This window comes from Semicossyphus pulcher, unplaced genomic scaffold (genome assembly GCF_022749685.1).
Source record: "Semicossyphus pulcher isolate SPU_LCO1_2020_fin unplaced genomic scaffold, fSemPul1.0.p SCAF_22, whole genome shotgun sequence".
NCBI classification, from domain to species: Eukaryota; Metazoa; Chordata; class Actinopteri; order Labriformes; family Labridae; genus Semicossyphus; species Semicossyphus pulcher.
This window is the reverse complement of record NW_027211696.1, coordinates 7,578,847-7,595,191: the sequence shown is the minus strand read 5'-3', so window position 1 is coordinate 7,595,191 and position 16,345 is coordinate 7,578,847. Positions and strand designations below refer to the sequence as shown.

The 16,345-nt window shown below is 41.2% G+C and overlaps 2 protein-coding genes across 2 annotated transcripts; one reads left to right on the top strand and one right to left on the bottom strand.

Moving 5' to 3' along the window:
* The first annotated feature begins 1,281 nt into the window (after positions 1-1,281).
* mat2aa (methionine adenosyltransferase 2Aa) lies at positions 1,282-9,248 on the top strand. Its single transcript, XM_069673132.1, has 9 exons — positions 1,282-1,507; positions 3,462-3,539; positions 4,326-4,448; positions 4,692-4,804; positions 4,924-5,067; positions 5,553-5,771; positions 5,952-6,134; positions 6,872-7,005; positions 7,107-9,248. The coding sequence occupies exons 1-9, from the start codon at positions 1,414-1,416 to the stop codon at positions 7,207-7,209; spliced, it is 1,191 nt and encodes a 396-aa protein (XP_069529233.1). The 5' UTR covers positions 1,282-1,413; the 3' UTR covers positions 7,210-9,248.
* Positions 9,249-10,377: 1,129 nt separating this feature from the next.
* On the bottom strand, positions 10,378-15,736 carry LOC138602221 (prosaposin). The gene is made up of 10 exons (XM_069673653.1): positions 15,589-15,736; positions 15,441-15,502; positions 13,802-13,876; positions 12,053-12,181; positions 11,793-11,903; positions 11,609-11,689; positions 11,279-11,462; positions 11,069-11,127; positions 10,923-10,988; positions 10,378-10,836 (listed from the first exon to the last, which is right to left on the bottom strand). The coding sequence occupies exons 1-9, from the start codon at positions 15,638-15,640 to the stop codon at positions 10,932-10,934; spliced, it is 810 nt and encodes a 269-aa protein (XP_069529754.1). The 5' UTR covers positions 15,641-15,736; the 3' UTR covers positions 10,378-10,836; positions 10,923-10,931.
* Positions 15,737-16,345: the final 609 nt, after the last annotated feature.

Here is a 16,345-nt window from a genome sequence, read left to right as displayed (position 1 = left end):
TACTGCTTCAAACTGTCAAGTGTATATTTGTGTTAATGTGTGTGCAGACGTGTGTGCTCAAGCCACATAATGATGTAATGAGTATTTAAGGTAAGGCTTTGGTACAGGACAGCATGATATCAAGAACAAGAAGATCTTAAGGTGTGGATTTGTGTGCACAGCTTTTGGTAATCCCTGAAGTTTGTAATCAAGATAATCATTCTTTGGATTAGTAAGGGGGGCCTAAATCCGACGACCAGAGAAGAAGGGGCAAATCAAGCTGCACAGGCACAGAGAGGAATCATCCCAGAAGCAATATGATTTGTCTGATAGGCAGTCAAAAATGCCATTTGATCCCAACTGCATCCTTACTCTCCAGACTTTGGAAAATCCTTTAAATAGGCCAAATAATTGATTATTCTAACTTTTCTGGCCTTGTACATTTCATATTATCCCCCAAATCCTTAAAATTAGAGAAATACTGGTTACTATTACCCTTACCATGTTTTTTAATATCCTTCAAATGAGTGAAATGCAAAATACTTAATCCCTCAATTAAGGGAAATACTTTTTTTTAATTATTTTTTTATTACACTTATTTCACTTATATTTCTTTGATTAAAATATGTCATCTGTAATATTTGATACCTTCATATCTTCAAGCCACTAAAAGAAAATAAGTTAAACACTGGATATTTTCTTGCTTTACATGTAATTACAACAAATTAAGCTTAGTTTCTGTTGTTTCATCACGGTTTTAAAATCCTATTCATTCTTGGCTTTTATTGCTCAATTGATATGGATGTCATTATACTGCTTTTCTTTGCTTATGTAAAGCACTTTGCATGTTTGAATTTTGGTAAATAAAACTGCTTGCATTGCCTTCAGGCTCATTACAAGTCCTCAAATAGCCTTAGTGTAATACTCTGGCTTTCTCAAGCCTCTAATATATCCCTAAAAATCTTGAAAATAAGTGAATTACGGTTAAATACACACAGATTATTAAGAATAATTGATTATATGAAATAATTTATTTGTTCCCTATTCAGATAATCTGAGGCAAATTTATGAATGAAAAATATCAGGCTATAATCTGCAATGAGTTTTCATAAATCAACATTGCGTCACGTCTATAGGATACTATTTGACCCGAGGGACATTTTGGGGGCTAATTAGAACACGCCCACTTGCACCACATGGTATGTGCTAAACAACAACATTGGCTGCAGAGAAATAACTTAAAAGGTCCGAAGAAGTTGCTCAGTCGGATAACTACAGCTGTCTGAGCCACTCTCCCGGCGAGCCGAAACTCAAAGCAGTGTGGTCTCCTTGTGTGTGTGAGCAGGAAACCGGGTTAAAGACGTCTGAACTGTAGTCGCAACTGTCTGTATCTGAACGGCTAGCTTGTTAGCTAACAGTGTGTTTAGAGGGAAAATGAACGGCCAGCTGAACGGTTTCCATAACAACTTGCACTTTGATGAAGACTGCTTCCTCTTCACTTCTGAATCAGTCGGCGAAGGACACCCCGGTAAGTTTTTAATATGTAACAGCCTGTCTGCAAAGTATTTTCCCCTTTGACTATAATAATTAGCCCGATAGCATCCTGTTAGCCTCTCAAACAAGGTCATGTGGCGTGTTACTGTTAGCTCGGCGTGTTGTTGTACTATGTCAGCTGGTCTCTGTCCACTACCATTCATCCTCTTAGGACCTCTGTCAACATTGTTTGAAAGTTTGTCGACGCTATGTTGAAGAGGCCTGGCTACACATAATTAAGCATATATCATAAAATGAACAACACTTTTTATAAGCTGTGGTAGTACAGTTTTTTGTAGTAAAGTTGCGGCTGCATGCTAACAACACGGCGGCTAGCTCTTTAAGCTAACACCACGTTAGCTAGCTGTTTGTGCCTGTCAGTCACACTTGGGCTCCACATGGGTTTCATACATGAATTTTACAAAATTATGGGGTGTTTTGTCTGCATTAGCCAAAAATTGCTAATAGGTGTATCCTTTTAACACGTTATTAGTTTACTGTTAGGTCAGACAGGATTGCTAGCTACCATGCGGCGTTGCATCATTACAGTGTTTCCTAACTGTCTCTGCTAACTGTATGTGACATGTGCTCGGCAGCTAAAGTGGCAGCGTGTTTGTTGTTGTTTGTTCAAAGACAAAAGGCCCAAGTTACTATTGGCAGACCCATGTGCAAATGAAGTAGATTTAATTTCGTCTGTAGACAGAGGTCACTGTCAAAAAGTGCCAAGTGTACCATATGTTTTGAAAGTTAATACTTATCATAATAGGGAATAATGTATAATTAAAAGACACCGTTTCTTAATTCCTTTATCCAGACTTGCAGTGTAACTAATTTTAAAATAAACAACTGCTCTTTGATAGAGTGCCAATAAACTGAATACCAGTTTTTGTTGGGTATACCAAGCTAAAAACTAGTTTGATTGTAGTCCTGTTGTAGTCTAATGAAGCAACCCTGCAACAAATCCTACTTTCATGAAGTTTTCATGTTCCCCTTTTAAAGCTGTTTTCAGACAAAGTCAATGCGTATGCTCCAAAATGCCAATAAACTCGTCTTATAAATAAAATCTGATTGTTATAACCTTTGTTGAGGAAATATTATTTCCAGGGCTGCTGTATGAAACCGCTTTAGTTTTAGCTAAGTGTGCCTAATAAGCTGCCATCTGGATGTACATCTGCAACACACAATTATTATTTATTATTATTTTGGCCTTTTGCCTTTATTTGATATGACAGCAGAAGAGAGATGGGAAATGTGGGGACTAGAGAGTGAAGGATGATGCACTGAATGATCGGCAGACCCGGAGTTGAACCTGCGATCAGTGCGACGAGGACTGTAGCCTCTGTATATGGGGCGCCTGCTCCACCAACTGAGCTAAACCAGCGCCCCAACATACAACATTTCAGTTGGAGAACTTGCTGTACAATATGCTGCAGTTTTCAATCTTACATTGGGGCAGTGGGGGCAGCTCCATTGCAACAGATAATAGGCTTACCACTAGTCCTAAATATAGGTACTGCAGGGGCTGCGCTCAGCTGTGGGTGTAATGTAGTCAAATCCACACACTTTAAAGTTGCAGGACACTAAAGAAGCACCTTCATAGATCTCTACTGATGATTTACTGTCTTTACACTTACCTATGGACAGTGCTGCTTCAGCCATCCTCGGTATGCTGTTACACTAGTTTTTATGTGTGAGGGGAATAATTGCCTCCAACACATCAAGTGAGAGAGATGAAAAACACCACTCTGTGAGCTCTTGTTTAAAGTTGGGGAAAGTCAGGTGTTATTACAAATCTTCAGTGAGGTCGATTTCAATTATCTGGTGTAACAACTTAAAATACATTCTCACGGTGTGCATATTTACCAATTAGCAAAACGGATGCTTTGCTGTGAAGTGTTTAACATGTTTTTGACAATAGTTCTGATAGATATTTGTGTGTTTCTCCACAGATAAAATCTGTGACCAAATCAGTGATGCCGTGTTGGATGAGCACCTCAGACAAGACCCGGACGCCAAAGTAGCATGTGGTAAGTCTGTAGACTGCAAAACAGGCCGACTATAGAGGCTGTCGTTTGCTGATTACTGATTATTCATTAATCGTTGAAAGACAGAGGCTAAGGTAAACACCACAAACAGAGTTATACCTGTTTGTCAGGATTGGCTTTTATGTGAACAATTGATAGAGAAGAAGATAAGGTGGGTACATTTCCTGTTGGTTATGACATCTTGTGTATTTTGTTAAAAAAAGTGTTCAGCCCTACACACGGGTCTGTATGTGACTGACTGACTGAGTGAGTGAGTGACGGTGCTTTCAGAGCCAGAGAGTGTTGCGCAGTGGTGGATCATGGAGCATATTGGACCTCCACTGACGCGACTAGGCGGGGCTGCTCGTCCGCTGTCCTCACCTACGTCCGCAGCACGCACCTGCTTTCAAACACGTTTTCACCAGCCTCATAAGGACAGTCCTTGTAACACATTGCCCACAAAAGCGCACATTGACCTGATGCGGTCAGCCACATACTAGACTTTGACCTAGTCTTGTTGGTTTCCCGGCTATGGTCATAATTTGATGTCATTTACCTTTTGGGTTGTAGGATGTTGTCTTAGACTTTTTTCCACTGTTTTCTAATGTACATATTGATGGACGAATTCAATTAAGAAAAGTTAATAGTAAAAGTAATTGTTAGTTGTATTTGTTACGTTAACCTGCTTCAGTGTTGAAACCAGTGTCCTTAATTCTCTCCTTGTTCTTACTGATGTATTAAGCTCAGTCTGACTCTCATCCCTCACACTGCATGTCATTGTGTCAACAGAGACTGTTGCTAAGACGGGGATGATCCTGCTGGCAGGGGAGATCACCTCCAGGGCCAACGTCGACTACCAGAAGGTTGTCAGGGACACAATCAAACACATCGGCTATGACGACTCTTCCAAAGGTACAGTGATGAACGCCGGTGTGAGTGTAGTTCATGCAGTTAATACATACAAACATTAGCATCGCTCCGTGCTGTTGGTTTCATCTGTTTCATAGATTGTGGAGATTTTTTTAAAAAGCCGACAAAGAGGGTTTTCTGGAAAAATGCACTTCGGCTGCTTACATGAATGCCAGAGTTTTTAGTACCATTGTGAGGATTTACATTATGAACCATTTGCTGACGCTAACCCGTCTAATTCTACAGGCTTTGACTACAAGACCTGCAATGTGCTGGTGGCTTTGGAGCAGCAGTCCCCTGACATTGCGCAGGGCGTTCACCTTGATCGCAAAGAAGAGGACGTAGGAGCCGGCGACCAGGTCTACTTTTATGTTCTTGTTTGATTCACAGCCCGGAGACAGGTTTGTGGTGGAATCACAGTGTGTGATGTTGATTCGGCCTGTATTCATGCTTTGATTTGTGACTGCACCTCTCACAGGGTCTGATGTTTGGATATGCCACTGATGAGACGGAGGAGTGTATGCCCCTCACGATCGTCCTGGCGCACAAGCTCAACGCAAAGATGGCTGAGTTGCGACGCAATGGGACGCTGCCCTGGCTCCGCCCTGATTCCAAAACTCAGGTAAATCTATGCAAGATCATTTTTATTAGCAGTTGTTATTTTCTAGGTAATTGTAAGTTCATACAGAGTAGCAACTTTAGATCCTTAGAATTTATTTCCTTTGTGGAAACTATGAATCCCTACATCCTTAAAATCCTGCGTGCTTAAATGTATCAGCCATTGTTTCTTTAGAATCAATATATTGCAGTTAATTAAAATGAAATAAAGAGGCCTAATGAATCCTACAGTAACTGAAGTCAATGTTGTTAAGGCATTGACCTCCTCACATCAAAATGAAACCGCTCTCAGGCTTTGGGCTGTTTTAAAGCTACCCATCATTTGCAGTATCATATTTACATGACTTCATTGAGGTTTTGTTTCCACAATGTTCTGCGTGTATTTGCTCTGACTCCCTGGAGGTAAAACAAATCTAAATAAGAACAGACAGTAATCTCTTCCATCCTGTTTACTTTTCTAATATTTATCACTTGTTTGTTTCCCCTCAGGTCACCGTACAGTACAGGCAGGACCGAGGCGCCATGGTGCCGCTGCGTGTCCACACTGTTGTGGTCTCCGTGCAGCACGATGAGGCTGTGAGTTTGGACGACATGTGTCACTGTCTGAAGGAGCAGGTGGTGAAAGCGGTGATTCCGAGTGGGTACCTGGATGATGAAACCGTATACCACCTGCAGCCCAGTGGCCGATTTGTCATTGGAGGACCACAGGTGAGACCAGAAATGTTTTTGCTCAAGAAAATTTAAATCTTTTCAAACAAATAATGGTACATTCTCACAGGAACAATGCTCAGCTGTTCCCAAATGCTTCGGCCAGAATTCTATAATTTCTGCAAAATATACAAGTCTTAAATGTACCTAAAGTGCAATGTCCCGTGCTCCTTCCCACAGGGCGATGCTGGTCTGACCGGGCGTAAGATCATCGTGGATACGTACGGGGGTTGGGGTGCTCACGGGGGCGGAGCGTTTTCTGGGAAGGACTACACCAAGGTGGATCGCTCTGCTGCTTATGCTGCTCGCTGGGTGGCCAAGTCTCTGGTGAAAGCCGGGCTCTGCAGGCGGGTGTTGGTCCAGGTGAGCTTAGACTATAACACAGATTTAAAGGGCCAGTTTTCAACCTCAGTCCTATCGTGCTATTGTGGGGAGCTAATGCCATTATGGTAGGAAAAAAATGCAGTTTGGCTTTGTGCCTTTAGAGGACGCTATCCACTTCTCCAATGGGCCCTGGAAAACCTCAGCCAGACTACATGAAACAAATCTGGCAGAGGCCAGGGAGCTCGCTAAACTTCACTTCCTCAATCTGGGACGCCCGCCTCCGATGTCATGTCTCGTTCAAAATCGTCAGGTTTGAAATGTAGACTGCAGACCTGAAGATATTTTAGACGATCCGCCGGTATATTCTCGTCGGATTTTTGTTTCTGTTCCTCTCTGAGCCATTGCCTGCAGCAAAATGGTAGTATTTAACTCCAGCGTCTCTCGCTGGGCCGTTCCTTTCAGAGGGAGGGGCACAATGCATGCCGGGTGTTGTAGGAATGTAAAATGGGCGAAACCACGAGCTGTTTGTACAACTTTCTCCACAGCTATGGCGCCAACTTCAAATATTATTCCTTCTATCGATTACAGAGAACACCAGCTTTGACTGACAGTGGCTTTTTCCAGGGGAGAATTGCTCCATTTAATATGAAAGTTGCAATCCGACTATAAAAGACTCGACTACCCGTAGGCTTGAAAATAGTTGTTAAAAAGATATGTCACGTCTCTCCGGTGTCAGCTGAAGATCCTAATGTGTGCATTTTCTTTAACCATTTTAGGTATCTTATGCCATTGGAGTTGCCCATCCACTCTCCGTCTCCATCTTCCACTACGGGACCTCACAGAAGAGCGAGAAGGAGCTGCTGGAGATCGTGCAGAAGAACTTTGACCTCCGTCCGGGAGTAATCGTGAGGTATCCTGTGCTGTCTAATTCCAGCTGACTAAAAACATACAGTTAAGATCCCCATTCTGCACGTATTCAGGTTTCTATTAATTGTTCTATTTCTGTCTCAGGGATCTGGACCTGAAGAAGCCCATCTACCAGCGCACCGCAGCTTATGGCCACTTTGGTCGCGATCTCTTTTCATGGGAGGTTCCCAAGGTGCTGAAATACTGACCCCCTACTCTAATGTCCCCACAGGTGTCCTACAGATAAACCTGTCTCTTTCTAAATTCCTCTTTCCTGTCCTCCTCCCTCTTCCTCCTCTCTCACACACACACACACAGCCACATCACCACAGCCTCTACCACACGACAAGCTGACCTTTCTCCACCTGTTAGTGTTGTACACATCTCAAAGACCGAACGATTTCAGATGCCAAGATGTTAAATTAAGAAGATGAAATATTTATAGCAGAACTCCAAAAGGACCATGTGAGTATTTAGCACCCATTTCCATTTCCCCTAACTTAATTGCGTTAAAGGCTGTTATGATCTGCTTCCCTCAGAGCCATCACTCTCTCTGCTTTGGGGGTTTTGGCGACAAAAGGATCGAGCACTTGCTAAGTGTTTAGAAATCTGCTTTTCCTTTTTTTTTTTATGTGTGCCGTCCCTTCAGACCACTTTTGTTCTGACGTTTTACAGAGAAGTCAGAGGCTGCTAATGACCACGTGGTTCTGTTGGGCTGCACCGTGAAACCACTCCATTTTTGTAACTTATTGTTTTGGCTCGTCATGTGAATGTTCCAGATGATGATTATGTCTCTTACCTACATGAAGAAGAGGTACACTACTCCCCCTTCCTGAGGCTGAGTCTGGGTGTAGCTACAGAGAAACCCAGGCTCAGTCGCCTCTGGGCAGGAAGTGCCTTTATTACAAGTCAACACTGTACTTGAAATAATTTCTAACATTAAGATTGACTACTGTGGGACTGACTGATTCAGGAATGTGCCACACGTTTTTATATCTTAAAACCTCTCAGACGCACACGTTTAGGGTCCTGACACCTGCACACGAAGTTGTAACGGATGACGATGAAGGAGAACGCCACAAGGTTGCTCACATCTTCTCAGCAGAGTTAGTTTTATACAGACGAGGACTTGGGATCAGATATGTTGCTTAATGCTTGTGGATTTTGAATCTCTCGCAGGAAACGCACAGCACATCGTCCTTTAGAGTTACCAAAAATGGAACAGACCTCTGCTGTTATTGTTACATGTACAATAGCTTCAAAATGAATGTCAAGTCTGCAGCTCATGCTTTTCTTTTAATTTATTTATTTATTTAAACCAAACCTATTATTCTTTACAGCGTACCCCATTGGTTAGGCATGGCACAAATCAGATTTTTTTTTAAAGTACAGTTTGACAAGGATGCCGCTCTTCTTCTTTTAAAGAGTTTAGTGGCAGGACTTACAGAAACAGGAAGGAGCGACGTGTGCCAGAGACCCTTGCTAGGTTTAAACTCAATTTGTGAATACACAGTATATGCCTTTGAATGCTTCCCCAGTTGCATGTATCCCTGACAATCTCCACTGTAAGCCTGGGTGAGCGGTACAAACCGCCACAGCTGACATCTCATCTGAAATGTCTCCATCATGCAGCTAGGTGGTGCTGTGTCCCCATTTAAAATACTGACATCATTAATAGTTTTACTCTACTGACACTGATATCTCTTCTGTATCCTGTCTCCTCTGGCACCACCTTGTGGCTCCATAAGTGTACTGTAGAAAAATCCCAAATAAGGGCCGTACTTGGTGCAAAGAGCATTCTAGAGGAATCTGTTTGTGGGAGCAAGACAATTCAACCTCCCCAATGTTTTTGTTTTTTACGATATGTTTGCATCCTCTCACTCATCCACTGACGAGACAAATGATTGGTCGGTGTTGTACAGAGAAACCGGCCTGTTTACATGGTCTCCTGTGGGGGGTTTTGAGGAACATTTTCTTTTCTGTTAAATACCTTTTTTTATGGTTTGAAGCGAGTCTGTCAGTGCGGTTGCTGAATGTGTAAAAGTGCCTTCTCCCTTCCCCTGCCCTCAAATATCTGACTCCGAACCTATTGACCCACCACCCCACTACCCCACCACCCCACCCACCACTCGTAACTGTCCTGTGATGCAAAATTTCCCTCTGCAATGATTCAAACTGAGGAGTCTGATTTGTTGTTGAGTGTCTCTTTCAAACCCTTCAAATAAACTGCACCCTCCTTTGTGCTCATTGGCTGGATATTTATTTATGCTTTTCCATGTTAAGTTCACTCTGTTAATTCAATCCAACCTTAATTTATATGTTATGGCCAATTACTGTATATATTGATGGACGCCAAAATAGCCCCTGTGATAGGCGCTGCCATCATACGATGCTGACGTCATTTGGAGCCAGAGCTGCACAGTAGAGATCCACGGGTGGAGCCGCCATAGCCACTTCCGCTAATCCAAACACACACTTAACTTACTGGAAAAAAAACAGCAAAGATTTCCCCCACCGGCGTGTTGAACAGCAGAACAGATTCTTGTCTTGGTCTGAAGCAGACGTAGTAGACGTATAGTTTGACTCATGTCCCATCTGTTAACATGGAGGAGGTGGGCTTTTTGACCTATACTGCAGCCAGTCAGCAGGGGGCGATAGAGATGTTTTGGCTTCACTTTTAGGGAGCTGTCATGTCGGCCATCTTTTATGCAGTCTATGGCACAAAATTACGGAAGCCCTTAGCAGACATGCACCTATACATTTTATTTTTTCGCGTGTCTGTGATAACGAGTAATTTCTGGTCGTGTTCTTGAGATCTCGACTTATATCTCGTTATTATGAAATAACAGCGCTAAGGTCACATGATCATAACTGGTATCCCCAGAGTTGCAGAAGCACAAAACAGACAGGCTGAACTTACCTCATTAGTGTGGGCAATGGCAGAATGGCATGTTGTGTGCTGTGATCAGCCTGTTTTGTTTTCTCGATCGCTGGAAAATTATCCCTTTTATCACGAGAAAATCAGCTTTGTAATCTCGAGATAATGGGCCAAATGAATCTGTTATAATAGGAAAATCAGCTGTGTTATCTCAAGATAAGGGGAAGAATAAGTTGAGATCTCGAGAAAATGACCAGAAATGAGCGCAGAAGTAGGTCTTAGTAAAAGCAGGTGGTAATATGATCACTTCCTCAATCTCACAAAACCAGCAGAGTAGTTTCAGTTCTGGCTTTGAAACTGTCCTCACTGTGATAAATGGCAGCAACACACCGGTACACACTTTATATTGTTGCCGACAAAACACTGAGTGCTGCTGTGAAATAGCACAGACATGCCTGCTTATGACAAGTTTATAAACAGTAGATGACTCAGAAAATGTCCTCATTAAACCGATTTTATTCAGATAATTCTCCTGACATCTTCTGACAGATCGAATGATTACAAGAAAGCTAATTAAAGCCGCCATGAAACTTTATATAAAGGAAAGAGATTAATACAAAAATCTAAAGTACACACAACTATCGCAGAACATTTTTCCATTCAAAAATCATTTAACTTCCTGATTCTCCAGTTAAGCTATCATATCTTCAACTTTCCTTCTACACCTTAAGTTCAAATAATCCTTTTGTCCATATTTTATCAAGCTACGCCCTGTCTTCCTTCAGTCAAAGGAGATGGTATGTACAGAGCAGAACCACAAAGTGCAGCAAGATATAAAATCAGCATCTGAAAGAAATCCAATCAGGGGAATGCCATAGGTGTAAAGCAGGTAAATATTTGCACTTTGACGTTGAAAGATCTGAGTCATCCATGTTGAAGCACATTTTTCGTTCCATCCTGGAAAGAGGAAAGTAGACGCATTTTAAACGTACAATCTGTTGTCTTTATAATAGCTCGTAATACATTTACAGTATTCCTCTCACCTTAACATTTTAAAGGGTGTTGTAGTTAAGAGGCTTCCAGGCAAACTTCTGACAGTAAAACACAGTCTGCAAAGAGGTCATAAGGGTCAGACGTCATCACTGATGAGCATTTATAACCTATACGAGTCTTAATGCGGGTAACTCACGCCACACTTGAGGGCAGTCTTGATGTCTTTGCATCTGTACGTTGTCAAAGTGCAGGGGTCTAAAAGGGGAAGAAGGACATCTGAATGGTTATTGATGGACATAAAATAAATTCACTACTGGTTAATCATCCTTCAACAAGTAGCTACAGCTAGCTTATTTTTGCCTCTTAAAAATTCGACGTGCACATCACTGAAGAAGGGCAGACTGACCCACGTGAGGAGCCTCCTGCCCGTGACACAGGTGGAGGAGAGCACAGATGGCCTGAGGGGTGGCGTAACCCAGGATGGCATCCAGCACCGTCTTGCTGAACTTGCTGATGACAAACTCGCACTGATCTCTGTAGGCGGCGGGCATGATGTGACAGATCTCCTCCAGCAGCTTGATCACAGCCTCCTGCAGAAGAAAGGTTAGTGCTCATCATGTCAATCACGCAGTCTGCAGTGCTGTCTGGAGGCATTTAGGTTTCCATTTACATGTTCGTGTGTGTGGGTGTGCAGAACAAAGAGATACTGTGTGTGCATGTGTGTTCCTTGACTTACCTCAGTCCTTTGTTTAGGCAGCAGGCCCTCCAAAGTCTTGATCAGAAAAATGCAGAAGTCGCATTGCTTTGAGGGAGTCCCCTGAATGACAAACAGCAGAGGAAATAAAGCACAAAGAGGTCAGAGTGGGACATTTCCTCTTAAACATTATTTTTCAAATGAGTTCCACAAGGTTGAACTTTACATTTTCAGTGGTCACAGCAGCCTGTAGGGCCTCCTTGACAAAATAGCTGAGCATCTTCTGCTTGTCGCTGGAGCCACAAAGCCCAATGGTTTTACAAAGCTGTGCTGGTTTCTGCAGGAATGGAGATGGACAATATATGTTGAGAATAGAGCTTCTAGTCGAATCAGACACACAGATGGTAAGGAGTACAGAGCATAACATTATTATTTTACTCCTGATATATCAGTCTGTCAAATTCAACACTTGCATTCATAACTTACAACAACAGCAGTAATGAAGTTGATTGCCACTGGGAGGATCTTATCCACCTCTTCTTTGCAGAGTTTGGCAGTACCAGGTGGTCCAGGCAGGTGGTCACACAAATTGTGAATGGCATCCATGATCTTTTTCTGAAATAAAGCGTTAGTTGTGTAGTATTTAAATCTGCTCCTCTAGAAATGGACCTATTATTAAGAAGTTGGTGTAATGACCACTTTATAAATCTAAAGACCTTCAAAATAAGTTAGATTATTGTTTTCAGGAGAAATTAAAAAATAAAGTATGATGGAAATGATTTATAATGACCCCTTTGAGCCAGTGCTCTCTTTTGCAATTATCTGTTGTCTGGAGATTCTAACAGGAAACGAGGTTGCAAAACATGAAACCTGGCGAGACTTGGCAATATCAATTGCATATCATTTTTGAGTAACTGGGTAACAGGTGCAATGAAACGGTGGTTGCATTTTGGTTCGTCAAAATCGCACTTTTACTTCTACCACTTTGGCCAAGAACTAAAGCTGCCTAAATTAAAAGCAATAGGCCATACGCATTTTTTTTTTCATAAAAGCTTTAATACCAAAGTTTATATGAAGTGTTTCTTGAATAATTCAGTTCCTTGATGAAAATTACCTTTTTTTTAATCCTCGTAATTTTTAATTGTAAAGTCATTTTACGTCACAGTGGCGCTAGTTCCCGCCCCCTGAACTCTCGGTCGTCACGTGCCTTCTACCGGTCTCGTTAACGGTTAGTGAGCTAGTGAGCTCTTTGGAAACAAACTAGAGAAAACTCTCTTCTTTGCTTTTCCCGGAGTTTTGTTTTTCCTTAGTAACATCGTCAGACTTTCAAAGCTGCAGAGGTAACTGCATTTCAAAGCTAGCTTAATCTGTTTACACCAGCTTTCAGTTTAATGCTAAATGAAGTCAAAGCTTTCCAAAGAGCGGGCTGGCTAGCTAGCATATAGCTGGTCTTGTTTAAGCTATGCTAGGTGTCTGTGTTATGTTTAAAGAAGCAGCTAATTTTATTGTTTAAATAATTTACTGCGGCTAAAGGAAGCTAGCTGGTTAATTGCTTAGCAGTAGGGCTGGCCAAGAGAGGGGGTTGTTGACCAATATGGCTGTATGTTTTACTATTCACAGCTGGCCAAGCCCAACCCACAGTTTAAGCTAATATAAATGTTAAAGTAAGGTGAAGTTAGGGGCAAGTGTTGCTATAATTATGTGTGAGTCATAATTAATAGCATTCATATACATTTACTAATTTAAGTTTTTTCTCTTTGGCCACAGATGAGACTCTCTGCAGACCAGGTTAAACTGAGGAAAGAGGATCTTTGAGGGCAGATGTGAAACAAAAAGTACAGGTGATATTTCATTTCAACTATTTTAAGCATGCAGAACAGGAAGTGGCCTTGTAGCCAAAACAAAAAGAGAGAGACTGTGTGTGTGTGTGTGTGTGTGTGTGTGTGTGTGTGTGTGTGTGTGTGTCTATAAATATTATTTAAATACATTTTCACATCTCTAAATGTGAAGAATGTGCTTCAACTGATAAAAGAGCAGGTGCATAATTCCAGGACTTAAATGATTGTGTTATTGAAAACTATTGAGCCCCAGGTCTTGGTGAGCACTTAAGATAGCACAGTGGGTATTTTAGTCTTGACATAAAGATATGGTCATTCCCAGTATCAGTAATAATATCAGTGAGCAAATATTAATCTTTAAGAATGTGTTTCCTGCTTGGTCGACTATTGTACTCACCTGAAAGTCTGCGTCGGAAAAGAGGTCAACAAGAAGCGTAAATATTTGAGTGCAGTCCTTGCAGATGTCCCCATTCTATAAAGTCAAAGTGACATAATGAGAAACAAATTAACCCCCTAAACTGCATGGTGGTGCATGAGAAAGAAAATTGTGAACAAAACTTGGGTGTGGTCAGAAATGTTTTTGCGTGAGAAGTGTGTGTCCTTATGTGGAAACTAATCTGTGCCTGCATCAGTTTTGCTTGAATTTAAAACTTCTTGAGAATTAGAAGAGCATGTGACAGTGCTTGATTTGAAATCAAGAAGTGGAAGTACGAAAGTTGAAAAGACTTCCTGATTTTGAAGAAATGCATATCTCAGTTCCCTCTGTAAGTAGCCAAAACAATCTCCTGACCTCTCTTAAAACTTTCAACACTGGTGGTAAAGTATCATACAGTTTCTATCACTGCCATCTTTACGCCTCCAAAATGGAAGGGGTGAGGAGGAATTATAGTGAGGTATTTATTTGATGCACTAGTACTTATTGAATATTTCTATCTAATACTACTGTTTTAGGGATACGATTATCGGCGCTGATATTCGGCATTTTGACGCATATCGGCATCTGCCTTTTTTTTTTATTTTTAATCTGACGGCCGATAAGAGATCAGTTTAAAACTGGGTTATTTTGGCTCTGATGCAGCCGCGCCTCTCTGTCTGCCGTCACTACTCCATCTCCAGCATTGTCCCACCGACAGCACTGATTGGTTACACGCAGAGCCACGGCACGGGTAACAGCCAATCCGCAGTGAAAGCTGTGCATGCAGAGTGCTCACACACACGGCGGAGAGGAGAAAAAGTTCATTTCTTCGCAAATTTTATTTAACTTTGTTTATTTACTTTATAAACCTTCAGGAAGTTATTTATTTATTTATTTAAATTTTCACTTTATAAGAGATGCTGCTGACCCTGGGAACTCCCTGCACTTTTTGTTTGTTTGTTTAATAAACATATGCTTAAAGGCATTTAAACAAAGTTAAGTGTTGGAGTTTGTATTATTCAAAATTTTGACGCCAATATTTTCACTTTTACTGCAAATGAATATCGGCTCCAAATATCGGTTATCGGCCTCCTTGACTACTAATAATCGGTATCGGCCCTGAAAAAACCATATCGGTCTATCTCTATACTGTATACTACTTATACTTTATACTCCTCCACATTTGGTTTGTTAAACTACCTCCCTTTCATACGGTGAACTAACTTAACCTTCACCAGCTACAATATTAAAACGCTAATTACACATTCATGCGTCAGGCTTTAATTTCCATTGTGCCAGTTCATGTGGCAAAACATGTGACAAGACTGCTGTAGTTTTAAATAAAGGGCTTCAACTTGTAATAGAGTATTGACACTCCTTCCTCAGCACTGCATAAAATTGCGACGATCCCTTAATTTCTTAATAATTACATGTATTTTTCTTTTACTGATAATTGATGGTAGCTGTGGTTCAGCAAGTTTTTATCACTAGCAAAAATAGAACACACATCATACTGTGAACCTGTGCATCATAACCAAAACATATGAGGCTTGTTATTTAGCATATATAATTGATTACAAGATATAATTCTGTTTAGAGAAATCACAATTCATACACTTACGTCTGTCAGGGCATCTGGAACACTTTCCACACCATCATCACCATTAGAGGCTGAAGTCAAAGCTTCAGGGTGAAATTTTCATCGTTAATAATCTCAGATTTTGACATATCATTACTTGACTTTTTTAATTCAATTTCGAAAGTCTCACCACAGCCTCCAAGACAAATGAAGAGAAGCAAAGTGATCTTGAGCGACGCCATCCCCGGTTCTTTTCAGCCTTTCAGTTGAACGTCTTCCCTCCTGAGGTCCGAACAGGGAACTGTGAGTGCAGCTTATATTTATCAGAGCCCACCTGCCACCTGTAGCTCCCACCAACCAGATTTTGAGGGTTTAAAAAAAATGACCTTGTGCTAGTGTGATAAGATTTTTTTCCCCGCATAGCGGAACCATTTTTTTCTATAAACCGCCAAGTTTAGATGAACCAGGTTTCATTTCCTCAAATCAAGTTGCAAAAACTAAAATATGTACTGATACGTTGTGGTTACAGTGTGTCCGCCCTGTCCTGTAGTTTGGTCAACCATAGCTGTGAATTGTGCACTTTTGTATTTACCATATCAGCCTCTCCATGAAAAACATTCACTCAAGTGTACCATTACCATTACTTTGCTATATGTACACTACCTGATGCCCAAACTGAAGGTTATAATTGAATCACAACATAGACTGAGTTTAATCTCAACTTTGAACTGAGAAACCCAAGTGACACTTTTCCTCCCCCTAAAAATGGGCCTCTTAACTTCCTATAAATTGTACTGTAACAGCTAATAGATACATGTAATGCAGTCAGTACCACCTTAATTATCATAATAAACCATTTTAAACAGTCATTCTTAATCTGATGTTTATGCCGTTATAACTTTAATACCCTGGTCAAAGTGATTATTTTTAAAGTTACTGTTTGATTG

Excerpts from the sequence above, each read along its gene's own strand:
- mat2aa (XM_069673132.1), top strand. The coding sequence starts at position 1,414 with ATGAACGGCCAGCTGAACGGTTTCCATAACAACTTGCACTTTGATGAA. Across the intron at positions 4,805-4,923 it reads ACGTAGGAGCCGGCGACCAG|GGTCTGATGTTTGGATATGC; the intron begins GTCTACTTTTAT and ends CACCTCTCACAG. Across the intron at positions 6,135-6,871 it reads GCAGGCGGGTGTTGGTCCAG|GTATCTTATGCCATTGGAGT; the intron begins GTGAGCTTAGAC and ends TAACCATTTTAG.
- LOC138602221 (XM_069673653.1), bottom strand. The coding sequence starts at position 15,640 with ATGGCGTCGCTCAAGATCACTTTGCTTCTCTTCATTTGTCTTGGAGGC. Across the intron at positions 12,182-13,801 it reads TTTCCGACGCAGACTTTCAG|AAAAAGATCATGGATGCCAT; the intron begins GTGAGTACAATA and ends GCTTTATTTCAG. Across the intron at positions 11,463-11,608 it reads TGCCTAAACAAAGGACTGAG|GAGGCTGTGATCAAGCTGCT; the intron begins GTAAGTCAAGGA and ends TTTCTTCTGCAG.